The sequence below is a fragment of the Oncorhynchus nerka genome, linkage group LG4, assembly GCF_034236695.1.
Source record: "Oncorhynchus nerka isolate Pitt River linkage group LG4, Oner_Uvic_2.0, whole genome shotgun sequence".
NCBI classification, from domain to species: Eukaryota; Metazoa; Chordata; class Actinopteri; order Salmoniformes; family Salmonidae; genus Oncorhynchus; species Oncorhynchus nerka.
Genome location: NC_088399.1, coordinates 14,147,370 through 14,171,397, shown reverse-complemented (window position 1 = coordinate 14,171,397; position 24,028 = coordinate 14,147,370). Strand labels below are relative to the sequence as shown.

At 47.0% G+C, this 24,028-nt stretch overlaps 1 protein-coding gene across 1 annotated transcript in view; it reads right to left on the bottom strand.

Moving 5' to 3' along the window:
- megf10 (multiple EGF-like-domains 10) overlaps nucleotides 1-24,028 on the bottom strand; it is a 108,850-nt gene that overhangs the window by 31,136 nt on the left and 53,686 nt on the right. The window contains exons 7-8 of the mRNA XM_029647142.2: nucleotides 18,982-19,102; nucleotides 18,575-18,711 (exon numbers count right to left, since the gene is read on the bottom strand). Of these exons, the coding sequence (XP_029503002.1) occupies nucleotides 18,575-18,711; nucleotides 18,982-19,102 (258 nt within the window). The remainder of the gene's footprint in view (nucleotides 1-18,574; nucleotides 18,712-18,981; nucleotides 19,103-24,028) is intronic.

Sequence of the window (24,028 nt, the reverse complement as noted above, 5' to 3'; positions counted from 1 at the left end):
ACTTCTGGGCCACATCCTGACTGATGGCAGCCCATTCTTGCATAATCAATGTTTGGAGTTTGTCAGATTTTGTGGGTTTTTGTTTGTCCACCAACCTCTTGAGGATTGACCACAAGTTCTCAATGGCATTAAGGTCTGGGGAGTTTCCTGGCCATGGACCCAAAATATCAACGTTTTGTTCCCCGAACCACTTAGTTATCACTTTTGCCTTATGGCTAGGTGCTCCATCATGCTGGAAAAGGCATTGTTCGTCACCAAACTGTTCCTGGATGGTTGGGAGAAGTTGCTCTCTCGGAGGATGTGTTGGTACCATTCTTTATTCATGTCTTTGTTCTTAGGCAAAATTGTGAGTGAGCCCACTCCCTTGGATGAGAAGCAACCCCACACATGAATGGTCTCAGGATGCTTCACTGTTGGCATGACGTAGGACTGATGGTAGCGCTCACCTTGTCTTCTCCGGACAAGCTTTTTCCGGATGCCCCAAACAATCGGAAAGGGGATTCATCAGAGAAAATTACTTTACCCCAGTCCTCAGCAGTCCAATCCCTGTACCTTTTGCAGTATATCAGTCTGTCCCTGATGTTTTTCCTGGAGAAAAGTGGCTTCTTTGCTGCCCTTCTTGACACCAGGCCATACTCCAAAAGTCTTCGCCTCACTGTGCGTGTAGATGCACTCACACCTGCCCGCTGCCATTCCTGAGCAAGCTCTGTACTGGCGGTGCCCCGATCCCGCAGTTGAATCAACTTTAGGAGATGGTCCTGGCGCTTGCTGGACTTTCTTGGGCGCCCTGAAGCCTTCTTCACAACAATTGAACTGCTCTCCTTGAAGTTCTTGATGATCCGATAAATGGTTGATTTAGGTGCAATCTTACTGGCAGCAATATCCTTGCCTGTGAAGCTCTTTTTGATGACGGCACGTGTTTCCTTCCAGGTAAACATGGTTGACAGAGGAAGAACAATGATTCCAAGCACCATCCTCCGTTATTCGAACTCAATCAGCATGACAGAGTGATCTCCAGCCTTGTCCTCGTCAACACTCACACCTGTGTTAACGAGAGAATCACTGACATGATGTCCGCTGGTCCTTTTGTGGAAGGGCTGAAATGCAGTGGAAATGTTTTTTTGGGGATTCAGTTCATTTGCATGGCAAAGAGGGACTTTGCAATTAATTGCAATTCATCTGATCACTCTTCGTAACATCTGGAGTATATTCAAATTGCCATCATACAAACTGAGGCAGCAGACTTTGTGAAAATTAATATTTGTGTAATTCTCAAAACTTTTGGCAACGACTGTATACTTAATGGAATTTATTGCAATTTACTATTGCAATAAATTGACAGTGGACCTGTCAAGTCACTACACCCACTCACTTAACTCCACAAAATAACACACATCACCTCATCCCTCCCTACCTCCCTCCCCACCCAACCATTAACATTACATTGACATCTGAGTTTTTTAGCATCCAGAACAACTTACAGTTAGTTTATTGATCTTAAGATACCCTAGCCAGATGTGTGTAGAGCCCTCCTGAGTTGACAAACACACACACACACACACACACACACACACACACACACACACACACACACACACACACACACACACACACACACACACACACACACACACACACACACACACACACACAAACAATACCCATCCACCCCCTTTACCCCCAAAACACTACACTACCATCCATCATTGAACTAGCATGGCCTAGTCCGGGTGTCCATCCCTCCATCAATTAACTAGCATGGCCTAGTCTGGGTTTCCATCCCTCCATCATTGAACTAGCATGGCCTACTCTGGGTTTCCATCCCTCCATCAATTAACTAGCATGGCCTAGTCTGGGTTTCCATCCCTCCATCAATTAACTAGCATGGCCTAGTCTGGGTTTCCATCCCTCCATCAATTAACTAGCATGGCCTAGTCTGGGTGTCCATCCCTCCATCATTGAACTAGAGTGGCCTAGTCTGGGTTTCCATCCCTCCATCAATTAACTAGCATGGCCTAGTCTGGGTTTCCATCCCTCCATCATTGAACTAGCATGGCCTAGTCTGGGTTTCCATCCCTCCATCAATTAACTAGCATGGCCTATTCTGGGTTTCCATCCCTCCATCAATTAACTAGCATGGCCTAGTCTGGGTTTCCATCCCTCCATCAATTAACTAGCATGGCCTAGTCTGGGTGTCCAACCCTCCATCATTGAACTAGAGTGGCCTAGTCTGGGTGTCCATCCCTCCATCAATTAACTAGCATGGTCTAGTCTGGGTTTCCATCCACCCATCTAGTCTGGGTGTCCATCCCTCCATCAATTAACTAGCATGGCATAGTCTGGGTTTCCATCCCTCCATCATTGAACTGGTGTAATCTGGGTTTCCAGCCATCCTTCATTGAACTGGCATGGCCTAGTCTGGGTTTCCATCCCTACATCATTGAACTAGCATGGCCTAGACTGGGTTTCCATCCCTCCATCATTGAACTACAGTGCCCTAGTCTGGGTGTCCATCCCTCCATCAATTAACTAGCATGGTCTAGACTGGGTTTCCATCCCTCCATCAGCATGGTCTAGACTGGGTTTCCATCCCTCCATCATTGAACTAGAGTGGCCTAGTCTGGGTGTTCATCCCTCCATCATTGAACTAGCATGGCCTAGACTGGGTTTCCATCCCTCCATCAATTAACTAGCATGGCCTAGTCTGGGTTTCCATCCCTCCATCAATTAACTAGCATGGCCTAGTCTGGGTTTCCATCCCTCCATCAATTAACTAGCATGGCCTAGTCTGGGTCTCCATCCCTCCATCAATTAACTAGCATGGCCTAGTCTGGGTGTCCATCCCTCCATCATTGAACTAGAGTGGCCTAGTCTGGGTGTCCATCCCTCCATCAATTAACTAGCATGGTATAGTTTGGGTTTCCATCCCTCCATCATTGAACTAGAGTGGCCTAGTCTGGGTGTCCATCCCTCCATCAATTAACTAGCATGGTCTAGACTGGGTTTCCATCCCTCCATCATTGAACTAGAGTGGCCTAGTCTGGGTGTCCATCCCTCCATCATTGAACTAGCATGGCCTAGACTGGGTTTCCATCCCTCCATCAATTAACTAGCATGGCCTAGTCTGGGTTTCCATCCCTCCATCAATTAACTAGCATGGCCTAGTCTGGGTTTCCATCCCTCCATCAATTAACTAGCATGGCCTAGTCTGGGTTTCCATCCCTCCATCAATTAACTAGCATGGCCTAGTCTGGGTGTCCATCCCTCCATCATTGAACTAGCATGGCCTAGTCTGGGTGTCCATCCCTCCATCATTGAACTAGCATGGCATAGTCTGGGTTTCCATCCCTCCATCATTGAACTGGCATGGCCTCTGGGTTTCCATCCCTCCATCATTGAACTAGCATGGCCTAGTCTGGGTTTCCATCCCTACATCATTGAACTAGCATGGCCTAGACTGGGTTTCCATCCCTACATCATTGAACTAGCATGGCCTAGACTGGGTTTCCATCCCTCCATCATTGAACTAGAGTGCCCTAGTCTGGGTGTCCATCCCTCCATCAATTAACTAGCATGGCCTAGACTGGGTTTCCATCCCTCCATCAATTAACTAGCATGGCCTAGTCTGGGTTTCCATCCCTCCATCATTGAACTAGCATGGCCTAGTCTGGGTTTCCATCCCTCCATCAATTAACTAGCATGGCCTAGTCTGGGTTTCCATCCCTCCATCAATTAACTAGCATGGCCTAGTCTGGGTTTCCATCCCTCCATCAATTAACTAGCATGGCCTAGTCTGGGTTTCCATCCCTCCATCATTGAACTAGCATGGCCTAGTCTGGGTGTCCATCCCTCCATCATTGAACTAGCATGGCCTAGTCTGGGTTTCCATCCCTCCATCATTGAACTAGCAGTGGCCTAGTCTGGGTTTCCATCCCTCCATCATTGAACTAGCATGGCCTAGTCTGGGTTTCCATCCCTCCATCATTGAACTAGCATGGCCTAGTCTGGGTTTCCATCCCTCCATCATTGAACTAGCATGGCCTAGTATGGGTTTCCATCCCTCCATCATTGAACTAGCATGGCCTAGACTGGGTTTCCATCCCTCCATCATTGAACTAGCATGGCCTAGTCTGGGTTTCCATCCCTCCATCATTGAACTAGCATGGCCTAGTCTGGGTTTCCATCCCTCCATCATTGAACTAGCATGGCCTAGACTGGGTTTCCATCCCTCCATCAATTAACTAGCATGGCCTAGTCTGGGTTTCCATCCCTCCATCAATTAACTAGCATGGCCTAGTCTGGGTTTCCATCCCTCCATCAATTAACTAGCATGGCCGAGTCTGGGTTTCCATCCCTCCATCATTGAACTAGCATGGCCTAGTCTGGGTTTCCATCCCTCCATCATTGAACTAGCATGGCCTAGTCTGGGTTTCCATCCCTCCATCATTGAACTAGCATGGCCTAGTCTGGGTTTCCATCCCTCCATCATTGAACTAGAGTGGCCTAGTCTGGGTTTCCATCCCTCCATCAATTAACTAGCATGGTTTCCATCCTCCATCATTGAACTAGTCTGGGTTTCCATCCCTCCATCATTGAACTAGCATGGCCTAGTCTGGGTTTCCATCCCTCCATCATTGAACTAGCAGTCTGGGTTTCCATCCCTCCATCATTGAACTAGCATGGCCTAGTCTGGGTTTCCATCCCTCCATCATTGAACTAGCATGGCCTAGTCTGGGTTTCCATCCCTCCATCATTGAACTAGCATGGCCTAGTCTGGGTTTCCATCCCTCCATCAATTAACTAGCATGGCCTAGTCTGGGTTTCCATCCCTCCATCAATTAACTAGCATGGTCTAGTCTGGGTTTCCATCCCCCCATCATTGAACTAGAGTGGCCTAGTCTGGGTGTCCATCCCTCCATCAATTAACTAGCATGGCATAGTCTGGGTTTCCATCCCTCCATCATTGAACTGGTGTAATCTGGGTTTCCAGCCATCCTTCATTGAACTGGCATGGCCTAGTCTGGGTTTCCATCCCTACATCATTGAACTAGCATGGCCTAGACTGGGTTTCCATCCCTACATCATTGAACTAGCATGGCCTAGACTGGGTTTCCATCCCTCCATCATTGAACTAGAGTGCCCTAGTCTGGGTGTCCATCCCTCCATCAATTAACTAGCATGGTCTAGACTGGGTTTCCATCCCTCCATCATTGAACTAGAGTGGCCTAGTCTGGGTGTCCATCCCTCCATCATTTAACTAGCATGGCCTAGTCTGGGTTTCCATCCCTCCATCAATTAACTAGCATGGCCTAGTCTGGGTTTCCATCCCTCCATCATTGAACTAGCATGGCCTAGTCTGGGTTTCCATCCCTCCATCAATTAACTAGCATGGCCTAGTCTGGGTTTCCATCCCTCCATCATTGAACTAGCATGGCCTAGTCTGGGTTTCCATCCTCCATCATTAACTAGCATGGCCTAGTCTGGGTGTCCATCCCTCCATCAATTAACTAGCATGGTCTAGTCTGGGTTTCCATCCCTCCATCATTGAACTAGAGTGGCCTAGTCTGGGTGTCCATCCCTCCATCAATTAACTAGCATGGCCTAGTCTGGGTTTCCATCCCTCCATCATTGAACTAGTGTAATCTGGCCATCCTATTGTCTGGGTTTCCATCCCTCCATCATTGAACTAGCATGGCCTAGTCTGGGTTTCCATCCCTCCATCATTAACTAGCATGGCCTAGTCTGGGTTTCCATCCCTCCATCATTGAACTAGCATGGCCTAGTCTGGGTTTCCATCCCTCCATCATTGAACTAGCATGGCCTAGTCTGGGTTTCCATCCCTCCATCAATTAACTAGCATGGCCTAGTCTGGGTTTCCATCCCTCCATCATTGAACTAGCATGGCCTAGTCTGGGTTTCCATCCCTCCATCATTGAACTAGCATGGCCTAGACTGGGTTTCCATCCCTCCATCAATTAACTAGCATGGCCTAGTCTGGGTTTCCATCCCTCCATCAATTAACTAGCATGGCCTAGTCTGGGTTTCCATCCCTCCATCAATTAACTAGCATGGCCTAGTCTGGGTTTCCATCCCTCCATCATTGAACTAGCAGTGGCCTAGTCTGGGTTTCCATCCCTCCATCATTGAACTAGCATGGCCTAGTCTGGGTTTCCATCCCTCCATCATTGAACTGGTGGTCTAGTCTGGGTTTCCATCCATCCATCATTGAACTGGCATGGCCTAGTCTGGGTTTCCATCCCTCCATCATTGAACTACATGGCCTAATCTGGGTTTCCATCCCTCCATCATTGAACTAGCATGGCCTAGTCTGGGTTTCCATCCCTCCATCATTGAACTAGCATGGCCTAGTCTGGGTTTCCATCCCTCCATCATTGAACTAGCATGGCCTAGTCTGGGTTTCCATCCCTCCATCATTGAACTAGCATGGCCTAGTCTGGGTTTCCATCCCTCCATCATTGAACTAGCATGGCCTAGTCTGGGTTTCCATCCTCCATCATTGAACATGGCCTAGTAATCTGGGTTTCCATCCCTCCATCATTGAACTAGCATGGCCTAGTCTGGGTTTCCATCCCTCCATCATTGAACTAGCATGGCCTAGCGTAATCTGGGTTTCCATCCCTCCATCATTGAACTAGCATGGCCTAGTCTGGGTTTCCATCCCTCCATCATTGAACTAGCATGGCCTAGTCTGGGTTTCCATCCCTCCATCATTGAACTAGCATGGCCTAGTCTGGGTTTCCATCCCTCCATCATTGAACTAGCATGGCCTAGTCTGGGTTTCCATCCCTCCATCATTGAACTAGCATGGCCTAGTCTGGGTTTCCATCCCTCCATCATTGAACTGGCCTAGTCTGGGTTTCCATCCCTCCATCATTGAACTAGCATGGCCTAGTCTGGGTTTCCATCCCTCCATCATTGAACTAGCATGGCCTAGTCTGGGTTTCCATCCCTCCATCATTGAACTAGCATGGCCTAGTCTGGGTTTCCATCCCTCCATCATTGAACTAGCATGGCCTAGTCTGGGTTTCCATCCCTCCATCATTGAACTAGCATGGCCTAGTCTGGGTTTCCATCCTCCATCATTGAACTAGCATGGCCTAGTCTGGGTTTCCATCCCTCCATCATTGAACTAGAGTGGCCTAGTCTGGGTTTCCATCCCTCCATCATTGAACTGGCATGGCCTAGTCTGGGTTTCCATCCCTCCATCATTGAACTAGCATGGCTAGTCTGGGTTTCCATCCCTCCATCATTGAACTGGCATGGTCTAGTCTGGGTTTCCATCCCTACATCATTGAACTAGCATGGCCTAGTCTGGGTTTCCATCCCTCCATCATTGAACTAGCATGGCCTAGACTGGGTTTCCATCCCTCCATCATTGAACTAGCATGGCCTAGTCTGGGTTTCCATCCCTCCATCATTGAACTAGCATGGCCTAGTCTGGGTTTCCATCCCTCCATCATTGAACTAGCATGGCCTAGTCTGGGTTTCCATCCCTCCATCATTGAACTAGCATGGCCTAGTCTGGGTTTCCATCCCTCCATCATTAACTAGCATGGCCTAGTCTGGGTTTCCATCCCTCCATCATTGAACTAGCATGTGCCTAGTCTGGGTTTCCATCCCTCCATCATTAACTAGCATGGCCTAGTCTGGGTTTCCATCCCTCCATCATTGAACTAGCATGGCCTAGTCTGGGTTTCCATCCCTCCATCATTGAACTAGCATGGCCTAGTCTGGGTTTCCATCCCTCCATCATTGAACTAGCATGGCCTAGTCTGGGTTTCCATCCCTCCATCAATTAACTAGCATGGCCTAGTCTGGGTTTCCATCCCTCCATCAATTAACTAGCATGGCCTAGTCTGGGTTTCCATCCCTCCATCATTGAACTAGCATGGCCTAGTCTGGGTTTCCATCCCTCCATCATTGAACTAGCATGGCCTAGACTGGGTTTCCATCCCTCCATCAATTAACTAGCATGGCCTAGTCTGGGTTTCCATCCCTCCATCAATTAACTAGCATGGCCTAGTCTGAGTTTCCATCCCTCCATCAATTAACTAGCATGGCCGAGTCTGGGTTTCCATCCCTCCATCATTGAACTAGCATGGCCTAGTCTGGGTTTCCATCCCTCCATCAATTAACTAGCATGGCCTAGTCTGGGTTTCCATCCCTCCATCATTGAACTAGAGTGGCCTAGTCTGGGTTTCCATCCCTCCATCATTGAACTAGAGTGGCCTAGTCTGGGTTTCCATCCCTCCATCAATTAACTAGCATGGCCTAGTCTGGGTTTCCATCCCTCCATCATTGAACTGGTGTAATCTGGGTTTCCAGCCATCCTTCATTGAACTGGCATGGCCTAGTCTGGGTTTCCATCCCTCCATCATTGAACTGGCGTAATCTGGGTTTCCAGACATCCTTCATTGAACTGGCATGGCCTAGTCTGGGTTTCCATCCCTCCATCATTGAACTAGCATGGCCTAGTCTGGGTTTCCATCCCTCCATCATTGAACTAGCATGGCCTAGTCTGGGTTTCCATCCCTCCATCAATTAACTAGCATGGCCTAGTCTGGGTTTCCATCCCTCCATCATTGAACTAGAGTGGCCTAGTCTGGGTTTCCATCCCTCCATCAATTAACTAGCATGGCCTAGTCTGGGTTTCCATCCCTCCATCATTGAACTAGCATGGCCTAGTCTGGGTTTCCATCCCTCCATCATTGAACTAGCATGGCCTAGTCTGGGTTTCCATCCCTCCATCATTAAAGCATGGCCTAGTCTGGGTTTCCAGACATCCATCATTGAACTGGCATGGCCTAGTCTGGGTTTCCATCCCTCCATCATTGAACTAGCATGGCCTAGTCTGGGTTTCCATCCCTCCATCATTGAACTAGCATGGCCTAGACTGGGTTTCCATCCCTCCATCAATTAACTAGCATGGCCTAGTCTGGGTTTCCATCCCTCCATCATTGAACTAGCATGGCCTAGTCTGGGTTTCCATCCCTCCATCAATTAACTAGCATGGCCTAGTCTGGGTTTCCATCCCTCCATCATTGAACTAGCATGGCCTAGTCTGGGTTTCCATCCCTCCATCATTGAACTAGCATGGCCTAGTCTGGGTTTCCATCCCTCCATCAATTAACTAGCATGGCCTAGTCTGGGTTTCCATCCCTCCATCATTGAACTGGTGTAATCTGGGTTTCCAGCCATCCTTCATTGAACTGGCATGGCCTAGTCTGGGTTTCCATCCTCCATCATTTGAACTAGACATCCTTCATTGAACTGGCATGGCCTAGTCTGGGTTTCCATCCCAACATCATTGAACTAGCATGGCCTAGACTGGGTTTCCATCCCTCCATCATTGAACTAGAGTGCCCTAGTCTGGGTGTCCATCCCTCCATCAATTAACTAGCATGGTCTAGACTGGGTTTCCATCCCTCCATCATTGAACTAGAGTGGCCTAGTCTGGGTGTCCATCCCTCCATCATTGAACTGGTGTAATCTGGGTTTCCAGCCATCCTTCATTGAACTGGCATGGCCTAGTCTGGGTTTCCATCCCTCCATCATTGAACTGGCGTAATCTGGGTTTCCAGACATCCTTCATTGAACTGGCATGGCCTAGTCTGGGTTTCCATCCCTACATCATTGAACTAGCATGGCCTAGACTGGGTTTCCATCCCTCCATCATTGAACTAGAGTGCCCTAGTCTGGGTGTCCATCCCTCCATCAATTAACTAGCATGGTCTAGACTGGGTTTCCATCCCTCCATCATTGAACTAGAGTGGCCTAGTCTGGGTGTCCATCCCTCCATCAATTAACTAGCATGGCCTAGTCTGGGTTTCCATCCCTCCATCAATTAACTAGCATGGCCAGACATCCTTCAGTCTGGGTTTCCATCCCTCCATCATTGAACTAGCATGGCCTAGTCTGGGTTTCCATCCCTCCATCAATTAACTAGCATGGCCTAGTCTGGGTTTCCATCCCTCCATCATTGAACTAGCATGGCCTAGTCTGGGTTTCCATCCCTCCATCATTGAACTAGCATGGCCTAGACTGGGTTTCCATCCCTCCATCAATTAACTAGCATGGCCTAGTCTGGGTTTCCATCCCTCCATCAATTAACTAGCATGGCCTAGTCTGGGTTTCCATCCCTCCATCAATTAACTAGCATGGCCGAGTCTGGGTTTCCATCCCTCCATCATTGAACTAGCATGGCCTAGTCTGGGTTTCCATCCCTCCATCAATTAACTAGCATGGCCTAGTCTGGGTTTCCATCCCTCCATCATTGAACTAGCATGGCCTAGTCTGGGTTTCCATCCCTCCATCATTGAACTAGCATGGCCTAGTCTGGGTTTCCATCCTCCATCATTAACTAGCATGGCCTAATCTGGGTTTCCATCCCTCCTTCAATTAACTAGCATGGCCTAGTCTGGGTTTCCATCCCTCCATCATTGAATCGTAATCTGGGTTTCCAATCCATCATTGAATTGGCATGGCCTAGTCTGGGTTTCCATCCCTCCATCATTGAACTAGCATGGCCTAGTCTGGGTTTCCATCCCTCCATCATTGAACTAGAGTGGCCTAGTCTGGGTTTCCATCCCTCCATCATTGAACTCCATCATTGGCCTAGTCTGGGTTTCCATCCCTCCATCAATTAACTAGCATGGCCTAGTCTGGGTTTCCATCCCTCCATCATTGAACTGGTGTAATCTGGGTTTCCATCCCTCCATCATTGAACTAGCATGGCCTAGTCTGGGTTTCCATCCCTCCATCATTGAACTAGCATGAATCTGGGTTTCCAGACATCCTTCATTGAACTGGCACCTAGTCTGGGTTTCCATCCCTCCATCATTGAACTAGCATGGCCTAGACTGGGTTTCCATCCCTCCATCAATTAACTAGCATGGCCTAGTCTGGGTTTCCATCCCTCCATCAATTAACTAGCATGGCCTAGTCTGAGTTTCCATCCCTCCATCAATTAACTAGCATGGCCGAGTCTGGGTTTCCATCCCTCCATCATTGAACTAGCATCCATCAGTCTGGGTTTCCATCCCTCCATCAATTAACTAGCATGGCCTAGTCTGGGTTTCCATCCCTCCATCAATTAACTAGCATGGCCTAGTCTGGGTTTCCATCCCTCCATCATTGAACTAGAGTGGCCTAGTCTGGGTTTCCATCCCTCCAACAATTAACTAGCATGGCCTAGTCTCGGTTTCCATCCCTCCATCATTGAACTGGTGTAATCTGGGTTTCCAGCCATCCTTCATTGAACTGGCATGGCCTAGTCTGGGTTTCCATCCCTCCATCATTGAACTGGCGTAATCTGGGTTTCCAGACATCCTTCATTGAACTGGCATGGCCTAGTCTGGGTTTCCATCCCTCCATCATTGAACTAGCATGGCCTAGTCTGGGTTTCCATCCCTCCATCATTGAACTAGCATGGCCTAGACTGGGTTTCCATCCCTCCATCAATTAACTAGCATGGTCTAGACTGGGTTTCCATCCCTCCATCAATTAACTAGCATGGCCTAGTCTGGGTTTCCATCCCTCCATCAATTAACTAGCATGGCCTAGTCTGGGTTTCCATCCCTCCATCATTGAACTAGCATGGCCTAGTCTGGGTTTCCATCCCTCCATCATTGAACTAGCATGGCCTAGACTGGGTTTCCATCCCTCCATCAATTAACTAGCATGGCCTAGTCTGGGTTTCCATCCCTCCATCAATTAACTAGCATGGCCTAGTCTGGGTTTCCATCCCTCCATCAATTAACTAGCATGGCCTAGTCTGGGTGTCCATCCCTCCATCATTGAACTAGAGTGGCCTAGTCTGGGTGTCCATCCCTCCATCAATTAACTAGCATGGTCTAGACTGGGTTTCCATCCCTCCATCATTGAACTAGCATGGCCTAGTCTGGGTTTCCATCCCTCCATCAATTAACTAGCACTGCCTAGTCTAGGTTTCCATCCCTCCATCAATAACTAGCATGGCCTAGTCTGGGTTTCCATCCCTCCATCAATTAACTAGCATGGCCTAGTCTGGGTGTCCATCCCTCCATCATTGAACTAGAGTGGCCTAGTCTGGGTGTCCATCCCTCCATCAATTAACTAGCATGGTCTAGTCTGGGTTTCCATCCCTCCATCATTGAACTAGAGTGGCCTAGTCTGGGTGTCCATCCCTCCATCAATTAACTAGCATGGTCTAGACTGGGTTTCCATCCCTCCATCATTGAACTAGAGTGGCCTAGTCTGGGTGTCCATCCCTCCATCAATTAACTAGCATGGCCTAGTCTGGGTGTCCATCCCTCCATCAATTAACTAGCATGGCCTAGTCTGGGTTTCCATCCCTCCATCATTGAACTGGTGTAATCTGGGTGTCCATCCCTCCATCAATTAACTAGCATGGTCTAGTCTGGGTTTCCATCCCTCCATCATTGAACTAGAGTGGCCTAGTCTGGGTTTCCATCCCTCCATCAATTAACTAGCATGGTCTAGACTGGGTTTCCATCCCTCCATCAATTAACTAGCATGGTCTAGACTGGGTTTCCATCCCTCCATCATTGAACTAGAGTGGCCTAGTCTGGGTTTCCATCCCTCCATCATTGAACTGGCGTAATCTGGGTTTCCAGCCATCCTTCATTGAACTGGCATGGCCTAGTCTGGGTTTCCATCCCTACATCATTGAACTAGCATGGCCTAGACTGGGTTTCCATCCCTCCATCATTGAACTAGCATGGCCTAGTCTGGGTGTCCATCCCTCCATCAATTAACTAGCATGGCCTAGACTGGGTTTCCATCCCTCCATCATTGAACTAGCCTGGCCTAGACTGGGTTTCCATCCCTCCATCATTGAACTAGCATGGCCTAGACTGGGTTTCCAGCAGGGTGTGGCTAGGCAGGCAGAACCACAGGCAGTGGCATGGTATACAGTACCGAGGTTTTGCCATGACGTCTGGTTTCCCTCAAACCCTTATTAACTCATAAAAGCTCACTTGCAGTGCTATTCCTGTAGGTTCACTGGGCTGGCTAAGTATATGGTGCGTCCCTCTCTGATAATGTTAATTATATGGACAAAGTCCTACTCTGTTGCAGGAACCAAAAACCTCTGATTGGAGCATGATTCATTGCTCTAAACTTTGAACTATACTCTTAGAAAAAAACATGCTATCTAGAATGTGAAATGATTCTTTGTACGTCTCTATGGGAGAACCCTTTGAAGAACACTTTTGGGTTCCATGTAGGACCCTTTCTACAGAAGATTTTACGTGGAACCAAAAAGGGTTCTCCCTGGAACAAAAAATGGTTCTCCTATGGGGACGGCCGAAGAACTGTTTTGGAACCCTTTTTTTCTAAGAGTGTAGCTTGATTGAGCTTGCCTGGTACAATGGGAGCAATGGAATAGTCCCAAAAGTACAATCCACAGCCAACCATCTGGAACTCCAAACAGACTCGATCAAACGCTCAAAGCATTTTAAAGAAAACAAGTACAATTTCAACCAAGGTCTTCTGAGGTCACAGTTGCTTGTTTGATTTTGTCAATACAAACATGTATAGTTGTTGTGAAAGTACTAGCTAAGCACACTTTCCTCATAGTGCTTTCAAGGAAAAGAGGATACAAGGAAGATTTACTGTCCTAGACGGTTTGGCTCAAGTTCAGCTCTGGCAGAGCAATGGGAGGGTCTCTCTAAGGAAGAAACTGAATAACAAAGAAAGTTTCCCACTCTAAATTACTCCCAGGGTGCGTCCCGAATGGCACCCTGTTCCCTATATAGTGAACCCAATTGAAGCCCTGGTCAAAAGTAGTGCACTATAAAGGGAATAGGATGCCATTTGGGATGCATGACCAGCGCTTCATCCTCTTAGGAGGAGCCGACAGAAGCCTCAAGCGGCAGTAGTGCATGGGAGGGTCTCTCTTTCTATGAATTATATTTCTATGGTCTCTCACCCACAGCTTCCTCAGGCATCCCAGGTCACTGGCTGCAGCCAGCCTGACAAGAAGCAGACAGACCACACGCATCATACTGGTCTGGAAGAGATCCACACCCCTGTGATCACACACACACACAGACACACATGTGCGCACACACACACAAATTCCCATTCACTTCCTTCCGCTCCCTTCATCCTCCCCGCAACCAGACTGTCCACACACACACACACACACACACACACACACACACACACACACACACACACACACACACACACACACACACACACACACACACACACACACACACACACACACACACACACCTATGTCAGGGTTCCCCACCTTTCGGCGCACAGATCATTTTATTTGGCCCCCCAAGTTTTCTGTGCAAAAAAAAAAGGTTTTTATTGTTGGACATAAAACACTGTAAAAAGGGGGACATGGAGATGGGGTTTAGATCTGGGATAAGAGGAGGACGGGGAGATGGAACTGGGATAAGGCTAGAAAGTTTTTCCACATTTTTATTTTGGTCATAAGGGTTGTTTTATTAGCTAAAACTTGCAACGCACACAAAAAAATCATATACAGTACCTTCCGAAAGTATTCAGATCCCTTGACTTTTTCCACATTTTGTTACGTTACAGCCTTATTGGATTAAATTGATTAAATTATTTTGTTTTCCTCACACAAAATACCCCATAATGACAAAGCAAAAATAGGTTTCTAGAATTTTTTGCAAATGTATTAAAAATAAATAACAGAAATACCTTATTTACATAACTATTCAGACTCTTTGCTATGAGACTCAAAATTCAGCTCAAGTGCATCCTGTTTCCATTGATCATCCTTAAGATGTATATACAACTTGATCGGAGTCCACCTGTGCTAAATTCAATTGATTGGACATGATTTGGAAAGGCACACACCAGTCTATATAAGGTCCCACAGTTGTCAGTGCATGTCAGAGCAAAAACAAGCCATGAGATTGTAGGAATTGTCCTTAGAGCTCCGAGACAGGATTGTGTCGAGGCACAGATCTGGGGAAGGGTACCAAAACAGTTTTGCAGCATTGAAGGTCCCCAAGAACACAGTGGCCGATATCATTCCGAAATGGAATTAGTTTGGAACCACCAAGACTCTTCCTAGAGCTGGCCTCCCGGCCAAACTGAGCAATCGGGGGAGAATGACCTTTGGACAGGGAGGTGACCAAGAACCCGATGGTCACTCTGACAGTGCTCCAGAGTTCTTCTGTGAGATTGGAGAACCTTCTAGAAGGACAACCATCTCTGCAGCACTCCACCAATCAGGCCTTTATGGTAGAGCGGCCAGACGGAAGCCACTCCTCAGTAAAATGCACATGACAACCACATGACAACCTGCTTGGAGGACTCTCTGACCATGAGAAACAAGATTCTCTGGTCTGATGAAACCAAGATTGAACTCTTTGGCCTGAATCCCAAGCGTCATGTCTGGAGAAAACCTGGCACCATCTGTATGATGAAGCATGGTGGTGTCAGCAGCAGGGAATGGGAGACTAGGCATGATCGAGGGAAAGATGAAGAGATCCTTGATGAAAACCTGCTCCAATGCACTCAGGACCTCAAACTGGGGCGAAGGTTCACCTTCCAACAGGATAACGACCCTAAGCTCACAGCCAAGACAACCCGGAGTGGCTTTGGGACAAGTCTCTGAATGTGGCCCAGCCAGAGTCTGGCCTTGAACCCGATCGAATATCTCTCAAGATACCTGAAAATGGCTGTGCAGCGACGCTCCTCATCCAGCCTGACAGCGCTTGAGAGGGTCTTTAGAGAAGAATGGGAGAAATTCCAAAATTCCATACAGGTGTGACAAGCTTGTAGCATCATAACCAAGAAGACTCGTGGTTGTAATCGCTGCCAAAGGTGCTTCAACAAAGTACTGAGAAAAGGGTCTGAAAACTTATGTAAATGTGACATTTCAAGATTTATTTTTAATTTTTTTACATTTGCAAACATTTCTAAAAATCTGTATTTGCTTCATCACTTTGGGCTATTGTGTGTAGATTGATGAGGGAAAAAACTATCGAATACATTTTAGAATAAGGCTGTAATGTAAGAAAATGTGGAAAAAGTCAAGGGGTCTGAATAGTTTTCAAATGCACTGTATTTAGTAAGGAATTCCACTTTAAAAAAGTGCTTACTACTTACAGTATTGGGTGGATATTTTTGTAAATTTTTTACTGTGCTGGTCCCCCATGTGAATTGAACCCACAATGCTGGAATTTCAAGCTTCTTGCTCTACCAACTGAGCCACACACGATCCCCACTTGATATATACAGTATATATAATTGTATCCTTCAAACTTGGCTTTCGTCAAAGAATCCTCCATTTGCAACAATTACAGCCTTGCATACCTTTGGCATTCTCGTTGTCAATTTGTTGAGGTAATCTGAAGAAATTTCACCTCCCACAAGTTGGATTAGCTTGATGGGCACTTCTTACGTACCATACGGTCAAGCTGCTCCTACAACAGCTCAATAGTGTTGAGATCCTTAAATAGTTCTTGCATACAGTAGTTTGAAGCTGTGCTTTGGGTCATTGTCCTGTTGTAGCAGGAAATTGGCTCCAAGTAAGTGCCGTCCACAGGGTATGGCATGGCGTTGCAAAATGGAGTGATATCCTTCCTTCTTCAAGATCCCTTTTACCCTGTACAAATCTCCCAATTTACTAAGACCAAAGCACCCCCATACCATCACATTGCCTCCACCATGTTTGACAGATGGCGTCAAGCACTCCTCCAGCATCTTTTCATTTTTTCTGCGTCTCACAAATGTACTTCTTTGTTATCCGAACACCTCAAACTTAAATGTGTCTGTCCCTCCACTGTCCAGTGTCTGTGTTATTTTGCCCATCTTAATATTTTCTTTTATTGGCCAGTCTGAGATATGGCTTTTTCTTTGCATCATTGCCTAGAAGGCCAGCATCCCGGAGTCGCCTCTTCACTGTTGACTTTGAGACTGGTGTTTTGTGGGTTGTTTTGTGAAACTGCCAGTTGAGGACTTGTGAGGCGTCTGTTTCTCAAACTAGACACTCTAATGTACTTGTCCTCTTGCTAAGTTGTGCACCGGGGCCTCCCACTCCTCTTTCTATTCTGGTTAGAGCCATTTTGCACTGTTCTGTGAAGGGAGTAGTACACAGCGTTGTACGAGATCTTCAGTTTCTTGGCAATTTCACCCATGGAATAGCCTTAATTTCTCAGAACAAGAATAGACTGACAAGTTTCAGGTGAAAGTTCTTTGTTTCTGGCCATTTTGAGCATGTAATCGAACCCACAAATGCTGATGCTCCAGATACTCAACTAGTCTAAAGAAGGGCAGTTTTTTATTTATTCTTTATTCAGACAACAGTTTTCAGCTGTGCTAACATAATTGCAAAAGGGTTTTCTAATGACCAATTGGCCTTTTAAAATGATAAACTTGGATTAGCTAACACAACGTGCCATTGGAACACAGGAGTGATGGTTGCCTCTGTACGCCATGTAGATATTCAATAACAAAATCATCCGTTTCCAGCTACAATAGTCATTTACAGCATTAACAATGTCTACACTGTATTTCTGATCAATTTGATGTTATTTTAATGGACAACAAAATTAGCTTTTCTTCCCGAAAACAAGGACATTTCGAAGTGACCCCAAACTTTTGAACGGTAGTGTATATTATTACTTTTAAATCTCATGTAATCAGGTTAATATCTAAAATTGGAAGTCCTGATAATACATGTATCATATCTGATGATCCAATATCAAATCACATTACATCACAGGTATGTTTGAGATAAGAGCAATCTAGACTACTTTATTCCTTCATGTCATACTGTTTGTACTTGATTTTACCCTAATTGCTAAAGACGGACAATATTACTGTTAGGTTGCTGGGATAACGTGTGCACCACATTTGTCCAGTGGGTATTTATATTTTTCCAAGCCCTATTAAGTACAGTTGGCATCACTAGTTAATTGCTTGGCCTTGCCTGCTGCTCTCTCTCTCTCCCTGACCTTGTTATTGGTCTGGAGGGATCAATGGGACCGCTACAGTAGCAACAGATGGTATGCTATAGTCCCACTAACATATATAGACTTAATATAGGTCAAAGATGACACTTACCATTGAATTCCAATTCAGCCATCGCTGACTAATGTATACAACCAAGGGATTACTTCTGCAGTGTTTGTTTATGACATTATAGTTGCATGTATGTTGCCTGAATTTCAAATATATTCTGCTTTGCAAAAATGGGGAAATAGGCATGAACAGATATCCATGGACTAGGCTAGGGTTAGGAGTTTTTCTTGACCACATGACTCGACTAGAATGACACTGACCTGGCAAAAGAGTGGATCCTAGACAAACTGTTTTACTGAGTTTGACTGAATTGGAGCCATTTAGTGTAATGTCATGTCAAAATAATGTTTATTCTATTTCTTCCCTTTTGGGGGAGATGAAGGGGAGGGTGATTTCTCAATCCAGGGTTTGTGTTTGTTATTTTACCTCAACTTTCTTACAATGTGAAATAAAATATTATAAATCACTAAAAAAAAGCATTTCATAGTTTGGCATGGCTCAGTTTGGTTTGGCCTGGTCCAGCCTGTCTTACCGTTCTCCGGTGTAGCCTGGACTGCACAGACACTGTCCGCTGGAGGATACACACATCCCCCCGTTGTGACACTGACACTCCTGGGAACAGTTCCTCCCGAAGCGCCCCTCTGGACACGGCTGGCCACACACTGTACCCTAAACACACACAGAACATGGAATGTGTCAGCACAATATCAACATCCCAGAGTAAATACAATATGTAGGCCATTATATCAATATCCAGCCATTATTATGAGCCGTCCTCCCCAATTAATGTGCCACCAACCTCCTGTGATGTACATGGTGTCGTAGCTATCGACTCCTTGTAGTACCATTATATTATGACGTTATATTACTGTAAATGTCAATATGATAACATACAGTAATGCATGAGACTATCAAACATAATTTATGTGTGCGTATTACCATCCATCCAGCGGGGCAGGAGCACTCTCCAGTGACATGGTGGCACACTCCTCCATTCTGGCAAGGGCATCTCTCCTCACACTGCTGTCCATGCTTCCCTGGTGGGCACAGGTCCTCACAACTATAGGACAAGAGGAGAAACATGAAATCTATCCTTACAGACTTAAAGAAATGACAGAGTCAGAAACAAAAAGGGACTGATTAATTCATTATAATACAAATTCTGAAATTATGTCTTTCACAAGAACATCTCTTTCAAACCCTTTTTTGTCTTGAAGCACCCTAGCCACCATTGTCAGAAACTAGCAGGTTCACGTACACTACCGGTCATAAGTTTTAGAACACCTACTCATTCAAGGGTTTTTCTTTATTTTTACTATTTTCTACATTGTAGACTAATAGTTTTGATGTTTTCACTTTGAAATAACACATATGGAATCATGTAGTAACCAAAAAGTGTTAAACATATATTTGAGATTGTTCAAATTGTCACGCCCTGACCTTAGAGATCCTTATTTATTCTCTATGTTTGGTTAGGTCAGGGTGTGACTCGGGTGGGAAAATCTATGTTTTCTATTTCTTTGTGGTTTTGCCGAGTGTGGTTCCCAATCAGAGGCAGCTGGCTATCGTTGTCTCTGATTGGGGATCATATATAAGTTGTGATTTTCCCTTTGGGTTTTGTGGGGTGTTATTTTCTGTTTAGTGTCTGTGCCTGACGGAACTGTTCGCTTTCGTTTTTGGATTTGTTATTTTTGTTTGAGTGTTTCTTGTAAATAAATATCATGAACACTTTCCACGCTGCGCTTTGGTCCACTCTTCTTTCCACCGACGACGAGCGTTACAGAACACCCCACCAAAGAAGGACCAAGCAGCGTGGCCAGGAGGACTGGACATGGGAGGAAACCCTGGAGGGAAAAGGACCCTGGACACGGTCGGGGAGGATCGTCGTCCAAGGGAGCAGATGGAGGCAGCGAGAGCGGAACGACGACTATACGAAGAGTTAGCTCAACGACGGAAGCACGAGAGGCAGCGAGAGCGGAACGGCGACTATACGAAGAGTTAGCTCAACGACGGAAGCACGAGAGGCAGCGAGAGCGGAACGGCGACTATACGAAGAGTTTACATTTTTTTTTTGTTTATTTCACCTTTATTTAACCAGGTAGGCTAGTTGAGAACAAGTTCTCATTTGCAACTGCGACCTGGCCAAGATAAAGCATAGCAGTGTGAACAGACAACACAGAGTTACACATGGAGTAAACAATTAACAAGTCAATAACACAGTAGAAAAAAAAGGGGAGTCTATATACAATGTGTGCAAAAGGCATGAGGTAGGCGAATAATTACAATATTGCAGATTAACACTGGAGTGATAAATGATCAGATGATCATGTACAGGTAGAGATATTGGTGTGCAAAAGAGCAGAAAAGTAAATAAATAAAAACTGTGGGGATGAGGTAGGTGAAAACGGGTGGGCTATTTACCAATAGACTATGTACAGCTGCAGCGATCGGTTAGCTGCTCAGATAGCTGATGTTTGAAGTTGGTGAGGGAGATAAAAGTCTCCAACTTCAGCGATTTTTGCAATTCGTTCCAGTCACAGGCAGCAGAGTACTGGAACGAAAGGCGGCCGAATGAGGTGTTGGCTTTAGGGATGATCAGTGAGATACACCTGCTGGAGCGCGTGCTACAAATGGGTGTTGCCATCGTGACCAGTGAACTGAGATAATGCGGAGCTTTACCTAGCATGGCCTTGTAGATGACCTGGAGCCAGTGGGTCTGGCGACGAATATGTAGCGAGGGCCAGCCGACTAGAGCATACAAGTCGCAGTGGTGGGTAGTATAAGGTGCTTTAGTGACAAAACGGATGGCACTGTGATAAACTGCATCCAGTTTGCTGAGTAGAGTGTTGGAAGCAATTTTGTAGATGACATCGCCGAAGTCGAGGATCGGTAGGATAGTCAGTTTTACTAGGGTAAGCTTGGCAGCGTGAGTGAAGGAGGCTTTGTTGCGGAATAGAAAGCCGACTCTTGATTTGATTTTCGATTGGAGATGTTTGATATGAGTCTGGAAGGAGAGTTTGCAGTCTAGCCAGACACCTAGGTACTTATAGGTGTCCACATATTCAAGGTCGGAGCCATCCAGGGTGGTGATGCTAGTCGGGCATGCGGGTGCAGGCAGCGATCGGTTGAAAAGCATGCATTTGGTTTTACTAGCGTTTAAGAGCAGTTGGAGGCCACGGAAGGAGTGTTGTATGGCATTGAAGCTCGTTTGGAGGTTAGATAGCACAGTGTCCAATGACGGGCCGAAAGTATATAGAATGGTGTCGTCTGCGTAGAGGTGGATCAGGGAATCGCCCGCAGCAAGAGCAACATCATTGATATATACAGAGAAAAGAGTCGGCCCGAGAATTGAACCCTGTGGCACCCCCATAGAGACTGCCAGAGGACCGGACAGCATGCCCTCCGATTTGACACACTGAACTCTGTCTGCAAAGTAATTGGTGAACCAGGCAAGGCAGTCATCCGAAAAACCGAGGCTACTGAGTCTGCCGATAAGAATATGGTGATTGACAGAGTCGAAAGCCTTGGCAAGGTCGATGAAGACGGCTGCACAGTACTGTCTTTTATCGATGGCGGTTATGATATCGTTTAGTACCTTGAGTGTGGCTGAGGTGCACCCGTGACCGGCTCGGAAACCAGATTGCATAGCGGAGAAGGTACGGTGGGATTCGAGAGGGTCAGTGACCTGTTTGTTGACTTGGCTTTCGAAGACCTTAGACAGGCAGGGCAGAATGGATATAGGTCTGTAACAGTTTGGGTCCAGGGTGTCTCCCCCTTTGAAGAGGGGGATGACTGCGGCAGCTTTCCAATCCTTGGGGATCTCAGACGATATGAAAGAGAGGTTGAACAGGCTGGTAATAGGGGTTGCGACAATGGCGGCGGATAGTTTCCTCTGGCCTGCTCGCCTCCCTACCACTGAGGAAGTACAGTTCCCGCTCAGCCCAGTCAAAACTGTTCGCTGCTCTGGCCCCCCAATGGTGGAACAAACTCCCTCACGACGCCAGGACAGCGGAGTCAATCACCACCTTCCGGAGACACCTGAAACCCCACCTCTTTAAGGAATACCTAGGATAGGATAAAGTAATCCTTCTCACCCCCCTTAAAAGATTTAGATGCACTATTGTGAAGTGGCTGCTCCACTGGATGTCATAAGGTGAATGCACCAATTTGTAAGTCGCTCTGGATAAGAGCGTCTGCTAAATGACTTAAATGTAAATGTAAATGTTTCAGAAATAGAGGGTCCAGATTGTCAAGCCCAGCTGATTTATATGGAGTTAGCTCAACGACGGAAGCACGAGAGGCAGCGAGAGCGGAACGGAGACTATACGAAGAGTTAGCTCAACGACAGAAGCACGAGAGGCAGCGAGAGCAGAACGGAGACTATACGAAGAGTTAGCTCAACGACGGAAGCACGAGAGGCAGCGAGAGCGGAACGGCGACTATACGAGGAGTTAGCTCAACGACGGAAGCACGAGAGGCAGCGAGAGCAGAACGGAGACTTATACGAGGAGTTAGCTCAACGACGGAAGCACGAGAGGCAGCGAGAGCGGAACGGCGACTATACGAAGAGTTAGCTCAACGACAGAAGCACGAGAGGCAGCCCCGCCAAAAATTGTGTGGGGGGGACACACAGGGAGATTGGCGGAGGTAGGGTTTAGACCTGAGCCACCACCCCGTGCTTACCGTGGGGAGCGTGTGACTGGTCAGGCACCGTGTTATGCGGTGATGCGCACGGTGTCTCCAGTGAGCATTCACAGGCCGGCATTTGCCGGGCGGAAGTGGGCATCCAGCCAGGACGGGTTGTGCCAGCTCTACGCTCGAGACCTCTAATGCGCCTCCACGGCCCAGTGTATCCTGTGCCTGCTCCACGCAACAGGCTTCCAGTGCATCTCCTCAGTCCGGTGAGACCTGTTCCGGTTCCATGTACCAGGCCTCCAGTATGTCTCCCCAGCCTGGTAAGCCCTGTGGCAGCTCCACGCACCAGGCTTCCAGTACGTCTCCTCAGTCCGGTGAGACCTGTTCCGGTTCCACGTACCAGGCCTCCAGTATGTCTCCCCAGCCTGGTAAGCCTTGTGGCAGCTCCACGCACCAGGCTTCCAGTACGTCTCCTCAGTCCGGTGAGACCTGTTCCGGCTCCACATACAGGAGCCTGTAGTGATGATCCATGGCACGAATCCTCCAGTGATGATCCATGGCCCGGAGCCTGCAGTGAAAATCCAGGGCACGGAGCCTCCAGCGACGGTCCCCAGTCCGGAGCCTGCAGCGACGGTCCCCAGTCCGGAGCCTGCAGTGACGGTCCCCAGTCCGGAGCCTGCAGCGACGGTCCCCAGTCCGGAGCCTCCAGCGACGGTCCCCAGTCTGGAGCCTGCAGCGACGGTTCCCAGTCTGGATTTGTTATTTTTGTTTGAGTGTTTTTTGTAAATAAATATCATGAACACTTTCCACGCTGAGCTTTGGGCCACTCTTCCTTCCACCGACAACGAGCGTTGCACAAATAGCCACCCTTCACCTTGGTGACAGCTTTACACCCTCTTGGCATTCTCTCAACCATCTTCATGGGGTAGTCACCTGGAATGCATTTCAATTAACAGGTGTACCCTTCTTAAAAGTGCATTTGTGGAGATTCTTTCCTTCTTAATGCATTTGAGCCAATCAATTGTGTTGTGACAATGGGGGTGGGGTGGTGGTATACAGAAGATAGCCCTATTTGGTAAAAAATCAAATCCATATGATGGCAAAGAGAAGAAGCAAAGAGAAACGACAGTCCACTCTCTGAAAGTTCCATCAAGTGCAGTCGCAAAAACCATCAAGCGCTATGATGAAACTGTCTCTCATGAGGACCGCCACAGGAATGGAAGACCTCTGCTGCAGAGGATAAGTTCATTAGAGTTACCAGCCTCAGAAATTACAGCCCAAATAAATGCTTCACAGAGTTCAAGTAACAGACACATCTGAACATCAACTGTTCAGAGGAGACTTTGTGAAT